General features: G+C 51.9%; 1 protein-coding gene across 2 annotated transcripts in view; it reads left to right on the top strand.

The window, feature by feature from the left end:
• CPT1B (carnitine palmitoyltransferase 1B) overlaps positions 1 to 20,173 on the top strand; it is a 243,969-nt gene that overhangs the window by 177,909 nt on the left and 45,887 nt on the right. For both annotated transcript variants that reach the window (XM_086918762.1, XM_086918772.1), the window contains exons 14-16: positions 15,380 to 15,544; positions 16,524 to 16,658; positions 17,325 to 17,477. In XM_086918762.1, the coding sequence (XP_086774888.1) occupies positions 15,380 to 15,544; positions 16,524 to 16,658; positions 17,325 to 17,477 (453 nt within the window). The remainder of the gene's footprint in view (positions 1 to 15,379; positions 15,545 to 16,523; positions 16,659 to 17,324; positions 17,478 to 20,173) is intronic.

The raw sequence follows: 20,173 nt of genomic DNA, 5'->3' as shown, positions 1-20,173 counted from the left end.
AGAGCAGCCATCTGTCATTCACAGGCTTAGATCCCACTATTTCCCATTCGTCACACGTAGGAGTGGATACAAGCGTGTGTGATCTGGTGCCTTGTTCTCGGTAATGGTAAGTGTTAGAATGCTAATCTTCTGTTATGTATATTGTTCTGAGACCCCTTACCACCCTAACCTCCCCCACTCTGACACCCCAGGCCCTGGCTGCACGCCACTGACGCTGACCCTGTTAAAAATGGAGCTGCTGCATTTGTTTCACTGTTAAATGGATCCAAAAGACGAGCAGGCCAGGGATCTTGTTCCCTTGTGAAGTTGATGCAAATATTCAATTCAAGGGAAAACTGAGGGAAATATGCTTACAGTAGACAATTATTTGCTGTATGACATTTTAACTGGCCCTCAGTATTGAGTCCTGCAGAGAAGTACTGTAGGAAGCTGGCTTTGTATATACCGTACCAAAATGAGGTATAGTGTGCACAGAGTCCAATGGAACCCCAAAGGTAGGCAGAGGTAAAAGTAGATAGCGCCTCACTCTCTATTTAAGGGAGTGTGGGTGAGCAGTAAGGGTTTATCAGAGGGTATGTAAGCATTAGTTATACACACTCAATCAGCAAATAATGTCACACACTCAAAGACTGAACTCAAACCATTATGATTTGTATAAAAATATGAATCCAATAGAGACATCTAGCCGCAGATTCTTTAACTTAGAATATTTCTCCAGGCGTCAGACTGGATCCGGAAAATCTTTTTTCCCCAGCAATACCTATGCACTCCGTAAGCCGGCTTCGCCTGGCTCTGTCCTGATGTCTTCCACGGAAGTGACATCAATGGAGCCATATAAGCCCCTCCCGGCGTGCTGACATCAGTTTTCTTCTCTTCCGCGTCCTAACGCGGATCCTGGAAAGTAATACCTCGGGCCTGTATTTGTTACTTACAGGCCTTTTCTACGCTTTTCGCGTCCAGGAATAGTGTGTTCGATGCCCCCTGTGGGGTTCACACCATGCCGGTCCTGCTCGCAACAGAGGTCAGTGACGGACCTTCACGACATCTGTATGTGGTGCTTGGGAGAGCACCATGACTCCGTTGAGTGCACCGCTTGCCCCCAGCTGCGGCCGAAATCCGTGCGGGAACGCCACATGAACCTGCTGTCTGCCCAGATGTCCCGAACAGACCCCTTGCGACGCAGGTCTCTTGCGGAGTCTCCCACGCAGCGCCAGTCCTCAAGGGAGGACGTTCTTGTTCAGGTCAGGTCCCAGGACCATCGTCGTCATTCACCCACCTCGGGTAAACATTTGCACCCCCCTTCCTGGCACGCCTCCGGCCCCCACAGGGGGGGTAGGGACTCAGGTTGGGACACCGCCGGCAGGTTTACCCTCGGCTCCAACCAAGTGCCCTGACTCTGACACCAGAGTCTCTGCAACGTCAGGACACGGCCCGGAGGGGCACCCCACGACATCTAGCCCTTCCATAGCGCTGTCGCACAGCCTTCCGAGGCTCCCTACGGCCTCGCTGGAGGTGGCTGTGGCACGGTGCACGACACAGCTTCAACGTACTCTCTCCTGCAGGTTTCCACCTCGGAGAATGTTGAGTCGGCGCCGGTCCGTCTCCTAGCGGTCAAGGCCTTTTCAGCTGTCGCCGGCTCGACTCGGACGGTCGGGACCTTTTCGGAGGTCACCGACGCCAGCTTGACTCAAAGGGTTGAGGCCTCTTCGGAGGTCGCCGGTGGCGCCGGCTCGACTCGAGTCGAGGCCTTTTCGAAGCACGCCTGCTTGACTTGAAGGGTCGAGGTCTTTTCGGAGGGCACCAGCTTGACTCGAAGGGTCGAGGCCTCTTCGGAGGTCGCCGACGCCGGCTCCACTCAAGGGGTCAAGACCTTTTCGGAGGTCGCCGGCTCGACTCGGGTGAATGAGGCCTTTTCGAGGTCGCCTACGCTTGCTCCACTCCACTAGTCGGGCCTTTTCAGAGGTCTACGACGCCGGCTCAACGTCGCCTCGAAGCCGCTCGACGCTGGTACCGTCTCCAGCTTTATTGGAGGAGGATGTGGTCCTGGTGGGTTTACCAACCCCTGAGTCATTTCACTGCTCTCCAGCACAGGCGCCAGTAGAGCATTGGCCTACTCATCCTGCTGCTGAGCCTCTATTAAATGGCCGGTTTAGCTTGCGTCCATCGCCTACTGATGACTGGCTCTCACTGCCTCGCGGGGCAACAGGGGCTAGTGGGACGTTCCTCAAGGCTGTTTGCAGGGCTGCAGACATTTTAAGGATGGAGCCGCCCTTAGTCTCTAGTCCTTCACCAGGGCACGGGAAACATGGAACCATTGTTACCTTTTCCGGAGTCATTGTTTGACATACTTCTCAGCTCAGAACGTGGGCACGGCCCTCCTTTGGGGACCCTGTGGATCGTGCTGTGGCACATCGCCATCGGCCGGCTCCTGCCTGTTTCACCCTCCATCCTGGAGCTGGTGGACTTGTGCTTCAGGCAGCTCTCTCTGTGACTCCTGTTCTGTTGCATCCTCCCACTCTGGAGTCTCGGTGGTTGGAGTCATATGACTGCGATGTGCTTGTGTCCGCCAGCTCGGGACTCCAGTCCCTCAACACGTTGTGTGCATTTGCTCTGGCTCAATTTGCTCTTTGGGATGCTGTTGAATGGCTACTTCCCTCCTTGCCGGAGACCTCTTGTGTCGATGTGGCCCGCTAATCCGTGATGGTCATCATACGGCGCACTTTTCAAGTCGGTCTGCCATGGACACCACGGACTCAGTGGGTCGTACTATGGCCAGGTCAGTTGCCATATGCCGCCATGCGTGGTTGTGTGCTGGCATTTTCCCAGAACATGTTCAGGAGCGGCTTAGAGATATACCATTTGATGGGGTCACTCTTTTTGACGCCCATGCTGATTCGGCAGTCAGGTGCCTCCTGTATATGTATCTTCCTCGGTTTTAATCATCGTGGAGAATTTTTGGTTTAGTGATGGTGCCGTCCCTTTCTTTTCTGTTACCCGTTGTAGGCTGCAGATGTTCTGGGTTGTGTGGCTGCTCAGCCATGTGGTTTACTTATTCTGGTACAGCTGGTTAAGCTGTGGTAACCTTTCTTTTGAGCCTCTGCCTATGAGCTTGTCTCAAGAGGGACCCTTCTTTTGTAGGGTTTTGCCTTCCCCTGTGTGGGGTATATGTTGGCAATCGTTCTGCTACTCTTCTTTGCCCAAGAACGTTTGACGCAAACTGACTCTTCCTGCTGTTGTAGGATGTCTCCTCTAGTGAGATCCATAGGATTGGTTTCTCTCCAAGGGTTCCCATTGGTTGTCTACAGCCTCCGTAGGGGGTTTTGTCGCCCTGGCGGGTTCCTACAACCTCACTGTACATGTCTTGCCTGTCTATCGGTGGACATGCACCCCTGGGGGGGAATGGGGGGGGGGCTGTCTTCCCTGCCACGGTCTCCGGTGCCTTGCTGCTGAAGGGACATGGGGTTCAGTCTGTTCCTTCCTGTCCTATGCATATTCCTAGTTCTCAAGGAGTGGCTCTGGTCTATGCCATTCTGCCACTGGATCTCTGCTCCACCCCTGATGTTTTTCTGAGTGTGAGTTCTTACTCCCAATCTGGCACAGGCGCTTTTTTAGGTAGCATTACTGTGTCTGTATTCTTCTGAACGTTCTCCATTTTGGTAGGCAGTCTCGGTCTTTGGCGGTGTAGGCTTTTGGCGCCATGCTTCTGTCTGTGCCTTCTTTCTATCCTTTATGAGCAGTCTTGTGGTCTATGTTTCCTCTCTCTCACTGGAGACCGGGATTGTCCCACTCGGGGACCTGTTATTTTGCCTGCATTCTTAAACTGTTATGCAGCACACCGGTGCCGTGGTACCGCTTGTATGACTCCCCTAATTAGGATTAGTCACTCCACGTACATGTGTAGACATTCCTGTCTCTTTTTGGGTATATCGTAGATTCTACACCCCACTTGGGATGTTTGCATGCTTTTTACTTCGTTTGGCTGCATGCCTACCTCCTGAGCTTTGCTCAATGGTGGCTCCCCTGTCTCTGTTTTTCTTCAGCAGTTGATGTATATGTTCTCCTGGAACTTGGTGGTTGTTTCACAGACCCTCCTACTATGGGGTATGGCTTTGGTATCTATTCTAAGGTTAAGGTATCTGTGGCTAGATGTCTCTATCAGATGGGGGAGTTACTCTGGAGGGTGTATTAGTGAACTTTCTGGTGGTCATTCACTTCTAGTCACTTGTCTTGCAAAATGTTGCTTCAATATTGTGGTTCTTTAATTTCACTCCTGTGGTGGCAATCTGGGTGTGGCTTGTCATATCTTTCGTACCACAGTTGTTGCCCCTCGAGGTTGGGCACGGCTTTGCACTTTGTTGGGCTCTTGCTCTCTGCACGTACTCTGTGAGCTCCTTTCAGTCCCTCTGGGTACTTTGGTAACAATATATCTGATAGAGACACAGTCTAGCCGCAGATTCCTTTACGCCCGCCCATCCTCCCCGCTCTGCGATGGCCTTTTCATATGGTGTTTTTCCAGCTACCCCCACTTTCTGGTGGCCTCGGTCTTCCGGAGGTGTGCTCTTGCGTCTCACTCTGGGGTAGGGTGTGTTGTTCTGTGTGGGGCCCTTCAGACTCCCCTCCATCCTTCCAGTTTGGTTGGTGGCGTGTTCTCGCCCCTTCTTTGGCGCAGGGGGTGCGGTTCGGCTTTCGAGCCCTTTGACTCTCCTCTCAGTTCACGTTTTAAGGTGGTTCAGGTCTATACTTTTTACTACCTTCTCATGTTGTTCCAGCTGTGCTCCTCACACATGGAGTTATTCTGTTTTTCATTCCCTCCCACCGTCCACACTTATGCCTCCTTCTTTCTCTGGCAGTCAGTTGGGTTGGGTTCTCTTTGGTACTACAGGCCTTAAATCTCTGGAGGGTGTATTAGTGAACTTTCTGGTGGTCATTCACTTCTAGTCACTTGTCTTGCAAAATGTTGCTTCAATATTGTGGTTCTTTAATTTCACTCCTGTGGTGGCAATCTGGGTGTGGCTTGTCATATCTTTCGTACCACAGTTGTTGCCCCTCGAGGTTGGGCACGGCTTTGCACTTTGTTGGGCTCTTGCTCTCTGCACGTACTCTGTGAGCTCCTTTCAGTCCCTCTGGGTACTCGTGCTTTTTCAACGATTGTGTTCTTTTTAAAAACACTGTACCTGAAAGAGGCACGTTAGTGATAGATTCCTTACCTTAGAATATCACCAGGCATCAGACTGGATCCGGACAGTTTTTCGTCAGCAGTACCCCTGCTCGTCGGTAGACGCATCGTGCAGCTCCGCGTCCATCGCTGGCATCGTAAGCGCCGAGATGACGTCACGGAGACTACTTAGGCGCCACCCATGCGCGCTGACATCAGTTCTTTAATTTTCTGCACCAGCAAGCGCAGATCCGGTTAGAGCATGTACCCTAGTCACTTTTTGACTAACTTTTTTTATACTTTTGTCTCTACTTCTTTGAGTCATGACTCCTGGTGCCGAGTAGGAATGCCTGGGATTAAATCCTGCGTACGATGTCGGTGGCCGACCCCCGCGGGGTTGGTCTCTACTGTCTGGAGCGCGAACATGACTCCCGGTCATGTTCCGACTATCTGGCCATTGCTCCGAAGGCTTTGCAGGAGCGGTCCCAAAAGCTGCTGGAGGCCCGGCAGTCGTCTCTGCGCCGCTCGAGGTCCAGGGTCGCTCGAGGGACCGACTGCAGAGCCATCATCATCGCACCTCGGGGTCGAAGTCTTCACCCTTGGAATCGGGTAAGAGATGTCTCAAGAAAAAGTCGAAGAAGCGTTTACGCTCGACGTCGTCCCCCTGTCGGTCTCCGAACGCGGATTAGGGGGCCAGGGGTTCTTCCCCCACGGCTCCACTGGCGCCTCAGAGTCCCACGGCCTACCCACCTTATCCGGGTCCGTCGGCGACTCCAGCCCAGGTGCAAGAGTTTCTTGCTGCCATGGACCGCCTTTTCATGCCTCGGGCTCCCGCCGGCGCGCCTTCAGACCCCGCGGTCCTAGTTGAGGGCCCTTGCTTGCTGTCGGCTCCGCCATCGACGCCGCCGGCGGCTCTAGCCCCGGCACCGCAGGGTCCTCTGCCGCCGGCTCCGTTCCCGGCACCCCCTGCGGCTCCGTTCTTGGCACCGCAATGGGTCGCATTCGTCCCACCTCCAACCTTGCCCGGATTTCCGGGACACTTTTTCTCCGACTTGGGACCCTAATTGGGACATGGAGCTAGACCGGCGCCGTTCCTGGCTCCCTTGGAGCATTTATATTCCCCTGTGTCTCCACCACTGGAGCAGCCTGTGCTTCGCCCCGTGGAGGAGGGGAATTATTGGGAGGGGTTGGAGGACCCTCTTGCATGGCAGTGCGAGTCAGAACAAGAGTGGGCGGAGGAATCAGAGGATGCAGGTGGCCTTGACCTCTCTACTGAGCCCGGCTTTCTGTCTCCTCCCGCGGTCATGGAGGAAGGCGCCACATATACTGTGGTTCTCCGTAGAGCAGCTGAGGCCCTTGGCCTTGATCTGCCTACTGTTACTGTTAAGGCAAACCTCCTTACTGAAGTGCTTCAGCCGGCTGCAAATTCTATGGAACCTCTGCTTCCGTTCAATGAAGACTTGACGGCTGTTTTGATGGGCACCTGGTCTAGACCAGCCACAGGGGTTCCTTTGCATAAGAACGTGGACCGGCGTCATCGCCCGGCACCGGGTGACCTTGCCTTTTTAACAGTCATCCGACTCGGAGAGCCTGGTCATTCAGGCCTCCACTTCCCAAAGTGCATTCCCTATTGCCCCGCCGGATAATGAATCGAAGAAGCTGGAGCAGTTTGGCAAAAAGTTATTTTCCTCTGCCAGCTTGGGGCTGCAGGCAGTAAACATTGCATGCCTCTTGGGCTGCTACTCTCACGCGGTGTGGGACACGGTGGCGCAAACACTGCCCCAGTGCCCAGAGGAGGTTCGGGCTGTACTTTCCCAAGATGTTGCGGAGGGAAAGGACGCCACAAAGTTTGTCATCCAGTGTGAGCTGCACACCGCAGACTCTTTGGGTAGGGCGATCTCCACAACAATGGCCCTGCCTCGCCATGCCTGGCTACAGTCCACGGGGTTTTCGGGGGGGGGTCCAGAGTTCCCTGATGGACATGCCTTTTGATGGTACTCGCCTGTTCTGCGATAAGGCAGACGCTGCGCTGGAGCGTTTCAAGGACTCTCGGGCTACGGCAAGTCCTTGGGTCTCTCTAGCACATGCCCGGCCAAGTCTACCTTTCGTTCCTTTCATGTCCATGGAAGAGGCGCCCCTATGCGTTCGTTCAGCCAGAAGCCTGCGCAGAACCAAGCTCTGCGTGACCACAGGCGTGGAGGCTGCCATGGTGGCACAGGGATACAGCGTGCAGGTCAGTTCACCTCCACTCCCGCAGCATTCGCCGCAAAGCCTTCCTAGTCCGAGCTTTGGGGTGCACCCCAAGTGCTGTGGGCGGCAGGATTCAACATCACCACCCCCACTGGCGTTCTGTCACTTCGGACAGGTGGGTGCTGCAGATCGTCCGTAGGGCTTACTCCCTCCCCTTTGAGTCTGCCCCCAGCCATGCCCACCCAGTTCCACTGCATGTCGGGGATCACTTTGCGCTTCTCCAACAGGAAGTCATGGCCCTCTTGGCCAAGGGGACCATCGAGCGCGTTCCTGGGCCAGAAGTAGGTTATGGTTGTTATTCCCATTACCTTTTGGTCCCCAAGAAGGACAAAGGGGGCCTGCACCCCATCTTGGACCTCAGGAACGTCAATCGCTTCCTCTGGAAGGAGAAGTTCAAGATGTTAACTCTGGCTCAGGTCTTGGCCGCCCTCCACCCTGGAGACTGGATGGTAGCGTTGTACTTGCAGGACGCATATTTTCAAATCCCGTCCTGCCGGCGTTACCTGCGGTTCACGGTAAACCAGGAGCATTTTCCTGTGCTCCCCTTTGGCCTCACCAGCGCCCCTCGGGTGTTCACAAAAGTGATGGCGGTGGTCGCAGCTCATCTGCGCAGGTCAGGGGTGTCAGTCTTCCCCTACCTCGACGAATGGTTGTTGAAGGCAGGCTCGCCCCAGGCAGTCGTCTCCCATCTTCAGACTGCGGCCAACCTCCTGCACTTGCTGTGGTTCTCCATCAACGTGCCAAAGTCGCACCTGAGTCCCTCTCAGAAGCTCCCCTTTCATCGGAGCGATTCTGGATTCGACGCGGTTTCGGGTTTATCCTCCCGACCAACGAGTCCAGGATATTCAGGCTATGATTCCGATCTTTCAGCCTTGATCCCGTGTTTCAGTCAGGACAACCATCCGGCTCCTGGGCCTGATGGCCTCCTGCATCCTGCTAGTGCAACATGCCTGATGGCATATGCGGGCTCTGCAGTGGGACCTGAAGTTCCAGTGGGCACAGCATCAGGGCAACCTGTCCGATCATGCTCAGATCTCGGAGGGCACTGCATGACAATTGCAGTGGTGGCTCACGAATCGCGATTGGGTGAATGGCAGATCCTTCTCCCTTCCCCAACCGGAGCACACAGTGGTGACTGATGCGTCCCTCCTGGGATGGGGCGGCAATTTGGGAGAGGCCGAGATCAGAGGCCTCTGGTCTCTGGCGGAGTCCCGGCTCCATATCAACCTTTTGGAGCTTCGAGCGATCCGTCTTGCACTGAAGGCATTCCTTCCCTCTATCCGGGGAAGTGTAGTGCAGGTGTTCACAGACACCGTAATCCGCCATGTGGTATTGCAACAAACAGGGCGGGGTGGGGTCATGGACCCTATATCCAGAGGCTCTGCGCCTCTGGACATGGCTGGAACATCAAGGCATTACCTTGGTGGTTCAACACCTGGCAGATTCTCTGAACGCCAGGGCGGACGAACTCAGCCGCTGGTCCTTGATGGATCACGAATGGCGTCTGAACTCGGACGTGGCGAAAGGTCTCTTTCTGCACTGAGGAGAGCCTTGGTTAGATCCATTCGCCACCAAAGAGAATGCGCAATGTCATCAGTTCTGCGCGCTGGAGTTTTCCAAGGCGTGACTCGTTCGGCGACGCTTTTCATCGCGAGAGGAGTTGCGGTCTGTTGTACGCGTTTCCACCTATACCACTTCTGTCCAGAGTGCTGAAGAAGATTCAGTGCGACCGGGCCCAAGTCATCCTTGTGGCTCCCGATTGGGCACGAAGATTCTGGTATCACGAGCTACTCAACATGGCGCTCGATCCCCCGATCAGACTGCCTCTTCGCAAGGATCTTTTGTCGCAGCAGCAGTGGACGGTCCTCCACCCGAACCTGTCCAGCCTCCACCTCCATGCGTGGAGACTGAGCGGCGACAGTTGACAGCTTTCGATCTTCCTCCTCAAGTCTGTGATGTCATTCTGGCAGTCAGGCGTCCCTCCACTAAGACGGTATACGCCTGCAGGTGGAACAAATTTGTGGCATGGTGCACAGCGAAGGCTGTGGATCCCCTTTCTGCCCCTCTTTCTGAGGTCCTTCTGTTCCTTCTATCTTTGGTCCAGCAGGGCTCTGCTCTGGGCACTATCAAAGTTTATTTTTCAGCTATCTCTGCCTTTCTAAGGCTTCCAGATCAGCCTTCTCTTTTTAAGTCCCCGTTTGTTAACCGTTTCCTCAAAGGTATTACACACACGTTTCCTCCGGTGCCTTTCATAATGCCTCAATGGGCTTAGAACTTGTCTTGACCTATCTGATGTGCGCTCCCTTTGTGCCCCTTCATAATTGTCCTTTACGTCTTCTTACTCTAAAGACGGCTTTCCTGATTGCTATCACCTCTGCCAGAAGAGTGAGTAAGCTCCAGGCTCTTTCTTCTAAACCTCCTTTCCTTTCTGTTCATCCGGACTAGGTGGTTTTAAGGACCCGTCCTTCTTTCTTGCCAAAGGTTGTCACGCCCTTCCACATCGGGCAGACGATCACTTCGCCCACCTTCTTTCCACCTCCGCATCCTTCGAAAGAGGAAAATCGGCTCCACCATCTGGACCCAAAACGTGCGCTCTTGTTCTATCTGAATTTTGACAACAATATCTCAACTGGATTTAGTAAGAGGGACAAATAAAGATGTATGTACAAGACATTGTGAGAACACAGGAAAAAAGGGGAGAGAGACTTTAAATTTCAGTTTTTAGAAAGTGCATATATCATATATTTTTTGAAAAAAACACATTTCATACAGAACAGTTGGAACAGCACTGTGAGCACGAAATGCGGAAGCAATCCAGGGGGGCTTTGTGCACTAGTGATAGTGAAGCAAAGAGTGACGGCGCGAGTGACAAGTGGGTAAAAACAGCGAAGGACGCAAGGTGATAAACAACAATATATACAAAGGCATGTTCCTCCTCGATTAGTGGGTCATAATAATTATTGTTGGGAACCAGAGTTGATGGTGTGCCGCGAGTCGCGCTGCAAAAGGGTCGACGGCGTTTCGATCATATTTAATTCAGGATCTTCATCAGGACAGGGTTGCCAGTTCAGGTAGTGTGTGGTTCCGGAAGGTGGGTGGGCGGGAGTCCACAGAGGTATGTGCGAGAAGTCCGGTGAAAAGGAGGAAGGTGAACACAGTGGTCCACGGGGGGGGGGGGGGGGTAGGTAAATTCCACTGCCGGAGACAATTGTAGGCGAGATGAGGGCGCAAGCTCGGAGCCCCGAGCTGGCCAAGGAGGACGATACCGTCTCTGTGGAGTAAGATTGTCAGATGGAGGGGTCATCAGGAAACGGTCCCCTCGTCGGAGGATGACTTCCGATATCTCGATTGTTGGAAGGTCAGCTGTCAAAGTACGGGTGCCGGGGTGCGGTTCTGGGGCAGATGAGTTGCCGGAATCCGTGTCGGGCCGTGTTCTCTCTGAAGCGCACGCAACAGTTCCGGGTGGATGATCGGCTCTTTGTTGGCTACGTATGCGCCAAAAAAGGTCGGGCCGTACACAAACTAACCATCTCTCGGTGGGTCGTTCTGTGCATAAAAGCATGTTACTTATTGGCTAAGAAGGAGCCTCCTGTGGGGCTGCGTGTCCATTCTACCAGGGCAACAGCAGCTACTACTGCCTTGGGACGCGGCATTCCCTTGCAGGACATTTGTCAGGCAGCTAAGTGGGCCTCACTGCACACGTTTACCAAGCCTTATTGCCTTGACAGTCAAGTCCGGAGAGACGGCTTCTTTGGCCGTTCTGTTCTCCGTGACTTTCTGGTGTAATCTTGTTTGCAGACCCACCACCGGGGTTGGTATTGCTGGGGTATCTATTCTAAGGTAAGGAATCCATCACTAACGTGTCTCTTTCAGATGCACAAGTTACTACTTGCGTAACAATATATCTGTAAGAAACATTAGTTAGTGATAGATTCCTTACCGCCCCACCCATCCTCCCCATTCTGCGAACTGATTTCTAGGGTTAAGGTCATCTCTTTCAGGGCCCTAGTTTCATGGCACTAGTGGTCAGTTTCTTGTATGGCTCTGGGTTCCTGGCGCGGAAACTCATGTACAGACTGACGTCAGCGCTCATGGGTGGCGCCTAAGTGGTCTCCGTGACGTCATCTCGGCGCTTACAACACCAGCAACGACGTGGAGCCGCACAACGCCACCTACCGACGCGCAGGGGTACAGCTGACAAAAAACTTTCCGGATCCAGTCTGACGCCTAGGGATATTCTAAGGTAAGGAATCTATCACTTACTAATGTCTCTTACAGATATATCGTTTGTCCCACGGCTCTGCGTTGTGGCGCGGAAAATTTTCCTGTAGAAAACTGACGTCAGCACGCCAGGAGGGGCTTATATGGCTCCATTGATGTCACTTCCGTGGACGACGTTAAGATGGAGTCGGGCGATGCCGCCTCCCGGCGTGCAGAGGTATTGCTTGGAAAAAAAGATTTTCCGGATCCTGTCTGACGCCTGGGGAGATGTTCTAAGTTAAGGAATCTGTGGCTAGACTGTCTCTCTACCAGATATAGCGTTACCGAACGTAAGTAACTCTCCCTTTAGTTGTATTTATTTTCTACAACCAAGCAAGCCCGGCACAGGTAACTGTATCTGATAATTTTCAAGGCAGGTTGAACAATACCAGAAAGCTGAATGAAAATGTCTTTGTTACAGGTTTGTAAATGCTTTCAATACAGTGGAAACTACTATTAGATTACTTTGCACATTACTTTCTGGATTACTTCTTCTACTCAGTGTGATACACCTAGATATCACACTGGGACATTTCCTAGAGAAAAGTAAGCAATTTATAGTTCTTTGCAGTTTTTCAAACTTCAATACAAAACCAGCTCCACACTTCTAATATTTTTCAAGGCAAAACAGCCAATGTATTCCTATGGAGAGAAATGACGTTATCGGATAACAGGTAAGTAGTTTGTTGTGGGAGTTGGCATTCTGGCGTTACAACCAGGGTTCCCCCAGCGTCAAGGATGCACTCTCAAAACACCCTGAGCGGCACTAGGGCGGCCGAGTGCAGAGTGCTGAGGCCAATGTTATCCAATGGGGGATAGGAGGCCTCCGGTTGGTGGCTGCTTATAAGCAGGCCACAAAGTTGTGGGAGCAAAGCTCTTGGTGTTAGGCTCAAGTCAAAGGGGTATCCGGTTTAGCATACAAAGTACACCTGCAAGGGCGGCTGTGTGCTGGGTGCTGCTTTGTCGTTGGATGCCCTGTTTGCAATGGGGATTCTCCGGTTTCAACAAAGACTGCAGGCTCTGGGACGAAGATCTTCTGGAGGTGACTACCGGTTGGAGAGGTAAGTTGGGATGCCTGGGCATGCTGGGACACCGTCGGTTGGGCCACCCAAGGCCGTGGGACTTTGGGTGCAGGGGTGTCTTTAGGCGTCGGGTTTTCTTACCAGCTCTGGTCGCGGTCATGGAGGTCCTCCAGAAAGTGCAGGTGTCGTCAGAAGTGTCGAGGCAGGTCCGAGATCGCCAGATCTTAGGTCAAGATCGCTGGGGAGACCTTGTGGTATTGGGCCACTCAAACTTGGGCCATGGGCGTCGGCTACAGAGTGGTGCAGACTCGTGGATTTGGCCGGAGCCAGAGTCTTTGGTTGAGCAAATCCAGTCCTCACCGGAGACAAAGTGTTTGGGTTGAAAGGCAGGGCATGTCCTCCAGATTCTCGAGGTTGCTGGCTGCAGGACACACCGGCGGGAGCAGGTTCGAGGTGGGGACACGCCGATAGGGCTGGGGCCAAGTCAGTGGGCGTTCTCCTCTTATTAGTTTCAGCACGGCTCTTCAATCCTTCATCTTCTCTTTTTCTTGGTCGGTTCTTCTCTGAGGAGGCAAGGTTTAGGGGTGCCCCTTAATACTAGATTTAGAGGTGTTACAGGTAGGTAAAGGTTGGGACCAATGGGTCCCTTCCTTGGGGTGGGTAAACCCCCTATTATGCCACCCTCTAGTGGGAAGGAGGCATATGCCTCACTGTGGTTGGCTGGGTCCCTCCATCTGCAAGGTGGCGGGGACTGGGAGTTGTGCTTCACCTCGCCTCCCCCACTTCAGGGGTGGGGTTGGCAAAGGTGGGCTCACCTCCCTTCCTCACTTGGTTTTCCAGCCGATTCTCCTGCCCAAAGTTGGGGTCAGAAACATTGGGGGCCAGTTGCTGGAAGCAGCAAAAGACCTGGGGAATCTCACAAAGGCGGAAATCCTTTGAAGCTTCTCCTTCGTGGACCCTGCCCATTCTGGAGGAGGAGGCTTGGTACCTCGTCCCAGGATGTACATTGTTTCAGACACCTGACAGCAGCAGGCTCTCGACCCAGGGGTCCAGAAACATTTCTGGTGGGGGCAACTGGTGAGCAGCCACTCAGCCTGGACACTAGTGATGGTATTTATGAGGGGATGGAGATCTGACGCTAAAGCCAAAGTAAAGTGCCTGACATTGGGTTGGTCTCTGCGGAGCACACAGAACAATGATCATCATGTATTCCAGTTGTAATTGCAATTTTGTGAAAATGTGTGTGAAGAGGGTGCACAGATGGTAAAATACTTACAGGGCAAAAGTAAATAAATTGCTTAAACGTGAGTGAGTGCAGTGTTGTTTGGAAGTGGTGAAGTAAGGGAGACGCAAGGAAGTGCATTCAGGGAAGATGGAAAAGAGGGTGGTGAAGAGGAAAGAGAGGTGGTTGAAGATGTGCAGATGGACGAGATGTGCAGAGGAAAAGGACATAGTATCTGACATTAAGCACACATAACTGAAGGCCAAAACTCCTTCCACAGGCCTCGATACTATTGAAATATCAGAAATGAAACATTTTGAAGGTTGATTATTTATAACAAATCCTTGTACTCATTTATGTTAAATAGCTAATAACCATTGACAAAGCCGATCATACTGACAGGTTTTAGGTGTAGTTCAGTTGTGTTATATATCTGGATGTAATTACATCTGAGAGAGAAACCAAAATACTGGTTGGGTAGAACGCAATGGGAATTACAGAAATCTATTTTATGTGTACCCATTTAGAGATCCAACGCATTTTTAATTCCACTTAAAGACCTATCTTCACATATTTCTATATGACTGATTGCAATCAGCAGCTGTGGGTCCTTCCCGAAACCAGGTTAGATAATTTTCTTCCAAAGTTGATGCCGCATGTAGTTCAAGACACTGGGCAAGCACACACTTTAAAAGGCTGAAGTTGTTGCGTTGTACAATCAGCACATTAGAGTAACTGTTGAACATATTAATGCAGTAAGATATTGGGCAGTTGTTTGTGTTTAATATTTCAAAACTATAAGTTCCCACTCGTTTATAAGCCTTGATTTATCACATAATTAATTTGCTTTGAAATGCACCATTTGCTAATTGTTTTTTCCAATTTTTTTTCTCTGGAGGAGGATTGAGACTGGCCCCCCACATTTGTCCGTTAAGCTTGTCTGCATCGCTCACTACAGAAAAGTTACACCAAACATTTACGCTGCACTACTTTCAAATGTCACCAGCCTCCAATATAGTCTGTCATTCAAAGATTTCTGCTGGCTTGGACCAGCTGAGGCCTGGTTTTCGTAAACCTTGTTCTTCCCCATAATTGTCAATAGAACAAGAGAAAAGGAAGTTTGGGGGACTGGGCATCCACTGTTTTTTAGCAGATGGCCTGCATCTGCTAATCCCTAAATCGGCCCTTAAAAGTCAATTTGATGTTCTATCCACATAACTACATGTATTTCTGAAATTGGTTCATTCATTGCTTGATCTCTATTCCTAGTCTTGCACTATTAAAGATTCAGATTCACAATGCATGTCGATTTCCTCTAATACCTCCTTGTCCCCATGCTTATCTAGGTCCCCTTTTGAATCCATCTGAAATTAATTTATTGATGCAAGGAAAGTTGGAGTCCAATGCTCATTTAATAAAAATGTCAACATTTATTTTTTTGTGAACGGTCCTTTTGTAATGTTTCCCCAGTGTCAGGAGGCGAGTCATAGCTCGTACCAAGTGGCCAAGTCAATAGCCGATGATGTGGATTTCAACTTTGTCTTATTCAAAGACTTTGGGAAAGGCCTGATCAAACGCTGCCGGACTAGCCCTGACGCCTTTTTACAGATTGCCCTGCAGTTAGCCCATTTCCGGGTAAGAGGTGAAGGTTGTGTGTACATCTGCGTGTGCAGATGTGCGTCTTTGTGTGGCTTACTCAATGCACATGCTTGTTCCTTTGTGTGTGTTTTGATAGGCCAGCATATAGATATTGGAGTGCAATTTATTGTGTGTGTGGGTTTGAGCATGGATGTGTGTTTGTGCATTGAAGTAATATTACACTGTTTCTGTGTGAGCGTGTGTATTTTTTTGTGTGTATGCTGAAACATCATTGAAAGATCCCATTGGTTTGTAGGACAGGATTTTCTGTTGTGCATGTTTGTGTGCAAACAGGTGCGAGTGCATGTGTGCATGACTATGTACATCTTTGAAGTTATTATGTTATCACCTGTGGGTACATTGCAGCAGTGTTGCTCTGTGTGTGTATAATGTAATTGCATTGCCCAATAGGTATGTTTAAACTAACATGTCTTGCAAATGTGTGCAAGAGCATGTATTTGTGTATAAGTAAAGTATTAGATAATGTTGCACTGTGTATATGTGTACATGTAGGGGAAGTAATGTCCTATTGTGTGTGTCTCGGTGTGCTTTGGAAATTTGTTGATGTGTTTCTGCTCGCCAGTGAATATAAGCATGTGTGATAAAACAATGCTCATGGTTTTGTGTGTGTGAGGGAGAGAGATAGAAAGAGAGATAGAAAGATGAAGTAATGCGGTGTGTGTGTACGCGCGCGCGCTATCACATGCTTATACGTGTATTGCCATCCAAATGCCTTATGTGTATGCATCATGGAGTGACGCTGCCCTGTGTGTGTATGTTGATGTAATATTATCCAGTATGTGTGATTAAGGATCAATTGCCTTTTTTATGTAAGTAAGATGGAGCAATGTCAGTACATTTTCGCGTCTTTGTTGGAGTAATCTACTTCTTTGTGTATAATGAGGTCCTGGACACTGAACTGCTCATATATATTCCCGGTTGGCTTCACCTTTTCTTTTCTACTTTCTCACTCAAGGACAAAGGAAAGTTTTGCCTCACATACGAGGCCTCCATGACCCGTCTGTTCCGGGAGGGTCGCACGGAAACCGTGAGATCGTGCACAATAGAGTCCACAGCATTTGTACGCGCCATGGAGGATCCGGCGAAGAGTGTGAGTACCAATCCCCGTCATTGTATCTATTTTTGTATTTGTGTTTCCTCTAGAGCCACTTACCTCATGCAAGGTCCTTCAGGGGCCCTTCGAAGTGACATAAGGACACATGGACCGCTTGAGATTGGCTCAAAGGTCCCCTGTGCCTGGCACTATGACCCATGGACTCTGTGCTGGGACACATAAACAATAATGTAGACTCTGGCTCTATACACTGCACTTAGAAGGCGGCCCTCTGGTTTCTACGCTTTGCCCTTTCGTGCAAATGTACGCTGCCTGACACCACACACAACCCCATCTTGACCCTTCTTATGGAATCCTTTAATTCCATATAATGCACTTGACCAATGAGGACACTTCTTAGAGCCCCGTACTCTTACCTTACCCTTCATCCTCATCCTTAGATGTTAGAGGTTGCTGACATCTAAACACGGCTCTTTGAGGCCTAATCGCGGTTGGGTGACCCAAATGCACTGTGCTCTGACCCTTACTCCATGCGCTGTCTGAATATGCTTCACTGTGACTGATGCGCAGGCCTTTATCACCCCAGACACCACACTCTGGAAACCATATATTGAGTTGTGTGCTGTGTACATGGCCGTCTTCCACATACTTTGTCCGTCCCACCCCTCATAGGCCGCTTCTCTTGTTTTCTTCTCTGTGCAGAGGCAGCAGCGCTTGTCCCTCTTCCGGAAGGCGGCAGAGAAGCACCAGCACATGTACAGACTGGCCATGACTGGCGCGGGCATTGACCGGCACCTCTTCTGTCTCTATCTGGTCTCCAGGTACCTGGGGGTGGAGTCTCCGTTCCTGAAGCAGGTGAGAGGCTCTCATTGCATGTGGGTGTGTGGGCCTGACGGTCTTCATTTATCTATGGCAAGGGGAAAACTGTCAAACTGCATAATGAAAAATGGTCCCTGAAACGTGGGCCCTGAGGGCGTAGACTTGTACATATACCAGGTTTGTGAACAGTGAGGAGGCGGGTAGTCTTTGTAGTACAAAAGGTACATATTAACATGCCACTCTCCATGTGTTCTCTCTCTCTCTTTCTCTTCTCGCTCCCTCTTTCTCTCTTTGTGTCTCTCTTTCTCTCTCCCTCTCTTTCTTTCTATTGATCCTTCTATCTTTCTCTCTCTCTTTCTCTCTATCTCCCTTTCCCTCTCTCTCTCTCTCTCTCTCTCTCTCTTTCTTTCTATCTTACTCTCTATCTTTCTATCTCTCTTTCTCCCTCTCTCTATCTCTTTCTCTCTCTCTCTCTGATTCTCTCTCTTGTTTATCTTGATCTTTCTCTCTCTCTCTCTCTGTCCATCTGAATATGGAATGCATTACCTTGAGCTGCTTTTCAGAAGAGTCATTAACTTAAGCCTGTAATTTATTATTACTGCACAGTATAATCTAGGACTCTTAGTACATGTTCCATCTTTCTTCTCATAGTTGTTGGTGCTTAGGTGAATGAGCAGTTGGACAGACAAAGAGGAGCGATAAGGTATCAAAGATGCAATTACTTCTGGTAGTCGGCATGACTCTGAGTCCACAGAATCTGAGTCACAGTTCTTGTGTTTCTTCCTGCTCCATCCTGGGCGCTGGCCAGGACGAGTAGGTCTCAGCGTGGCGTGGTCCAGGATCACTTGCAGCTGTAAACTGTAAATGGGCTTTGAAGCACAATGGAAGAGGGAACTATCAGAGGCAATTGTTTAAAGAAAGGGTGTGCAGACTTCCCAAGAACAGACAGACAACCAGGATATTGGTGCATATATTTGCATATTTTGCAGCTCAAAAATTTAATTTTGTTGCACAAAATTTGAAATTTGTGGGAGCGTGGGCTTGCCATCGATGAGGTGAGACTTGTCTCCGGGGAGCTCCGGGGATCCGCTACCTTCATCAGCAATTACAGCGGAGCTGGGGTGCTGTGACCGCAGTCCCAGGGGTAGCCGCTGACCACTGTGACCTGGGGCACCTGCAGAGGGGCTGCACTTTGTTCGACAGCAGTTTCCATTCAGAAGACGGAGGGAAGTCGGAGGTCCGGCGGTGTGGCCCGCCATTTTGGGAGCCCTCTGGAGGAGCCCACCCTGCGCTCTGCAGACTCCTCGGGGTCCCTATAAGTCAGGAACGCTGCTGCGTCCCCTGAAGGTCTGGCCGGGGCTGAAGAGACCGGACCGGCCGCGGCACCTTTAACGGCCGCGGCGGTCGAGCCCGCGCTGAAGCTGGAGGAGGCGGGAGACGGTTGAGCGGCCTGGCGGGGCCTGCCCTGCGGCACTCGCCGATAAGCGGTGGCTGCCACTCCCGGTGTGGGCAATCGGACGGGGAGACCTGGGAGGCCGGTAGAAGGCCTACACATTGCCCGGCAGCGATTTGAGGTGGGGAATGCGACGTGGGACTGGCGGCCTGGCGGAGCGAGCCACCATTTTCTGAGGGTCTGGGAGGAGCCCCCCCCCCTGCGCCTTGGTGAAGTCCCGGGACCCTGGCCCATAGGGGTCCGAGCTGAGCAGCGAAGGCGGGCGTAGTGGAGTTAACGCCCAGGAGCGACGGGCGGACGGACAAGCGGTGCACCGAGGGTTGCCCTGACGGGGTCTACATCGGGGCTGATGGAGGGGACGGAGGAGTGGCCTAGTGGAGCCTACCCTGCGACAATCGCCTGGTGGATGTTTGCGGTGCAGGTCCCGACTGGGCTGATTGCAGCCATTGCATCACGGGGCTATTGGGGCCCGCAACAGGTACAGCGCGGCTGAGGTTGGGGGCTGCAGGAGAGCGGCACGGCAAGACACGCGCTCCCCCGCCATATTGGGTCTCTCACGCCGGGCGGCCCTGAGACACCGGACCCTGCGCGCTGCTGCACCCGGGGAGCCTGTGCCCTGCACAAAGCCTCTGCCCCCGTGCCACTACCTGGGGTGGCCCACAGGGGCTTAGTGGAAAGCGAATACGCAGCGGCGGCTGGGTGATTGCGAGGGGGACACCTAGTACAGGTCAAAGGTGCCGCCATTTTGTGAACGTCGAGCGGCCGGGAGGCATTGGGTGGCCTGCCCTAACACTGCAGAGGCCTGACACACTCAACACGCTGGCTGGAGAGGTGGAGGGGGAAACCGGGACACCTGCACTACGATCAGTGAGTGGCTGGGGGCACAGCTGAGAGGCGCAGTTTGCTGACAGGCCAGAGTGAGTTGCATGCCCTACAGGGCTTCAAGTGTGCTTGCCACTGGAGGGGTGTGTGGACTGGCTTGGAGCAGCGGGACCCCTACAGCGGACTCTCGCACTCCCTGGCCTGGTCTTGGGGGCCTCCCCCCACCTGAAGTGTCTCGCCAGCAGGTACTGTTGTGAAGAGGGCAGAGAGGCGGAGGGCCTAAACGAGAGGTAGCCCGCATCCTGGGTGTTGGGGATCTGGGTGGGGGCCCTAAGCATTAGACTCCCCAGCTGTAGCTTTGGACATTGCAAAATAGGGAAAAGAGTGGCATTGGTTGGGTGGTGAATCTCTCTACATTATAACGACCAGGCTGCCTCGTGGCCAACATCGACCTTCA

This window comes from Lissotriton vulgaris, chromosome 1_1, assembly GCF_964263255.1.
Source record: "Lissotriton vulgaris chromosome 1_1, aLisVul1.2, whole genome shotgun sequence".
NCBI classification, from domain to species: Eukaryota; Metazoa; Chordata; class Amphibia; order Caudata; family Salamandridae; genus Lissotriton; species Lissotriton vulgaris.
The sequence above is the reverse complement of the archived record's forward strand: the minus strand, read 5'-3'. Positions and strand labels throughout refer to the sequence as shown.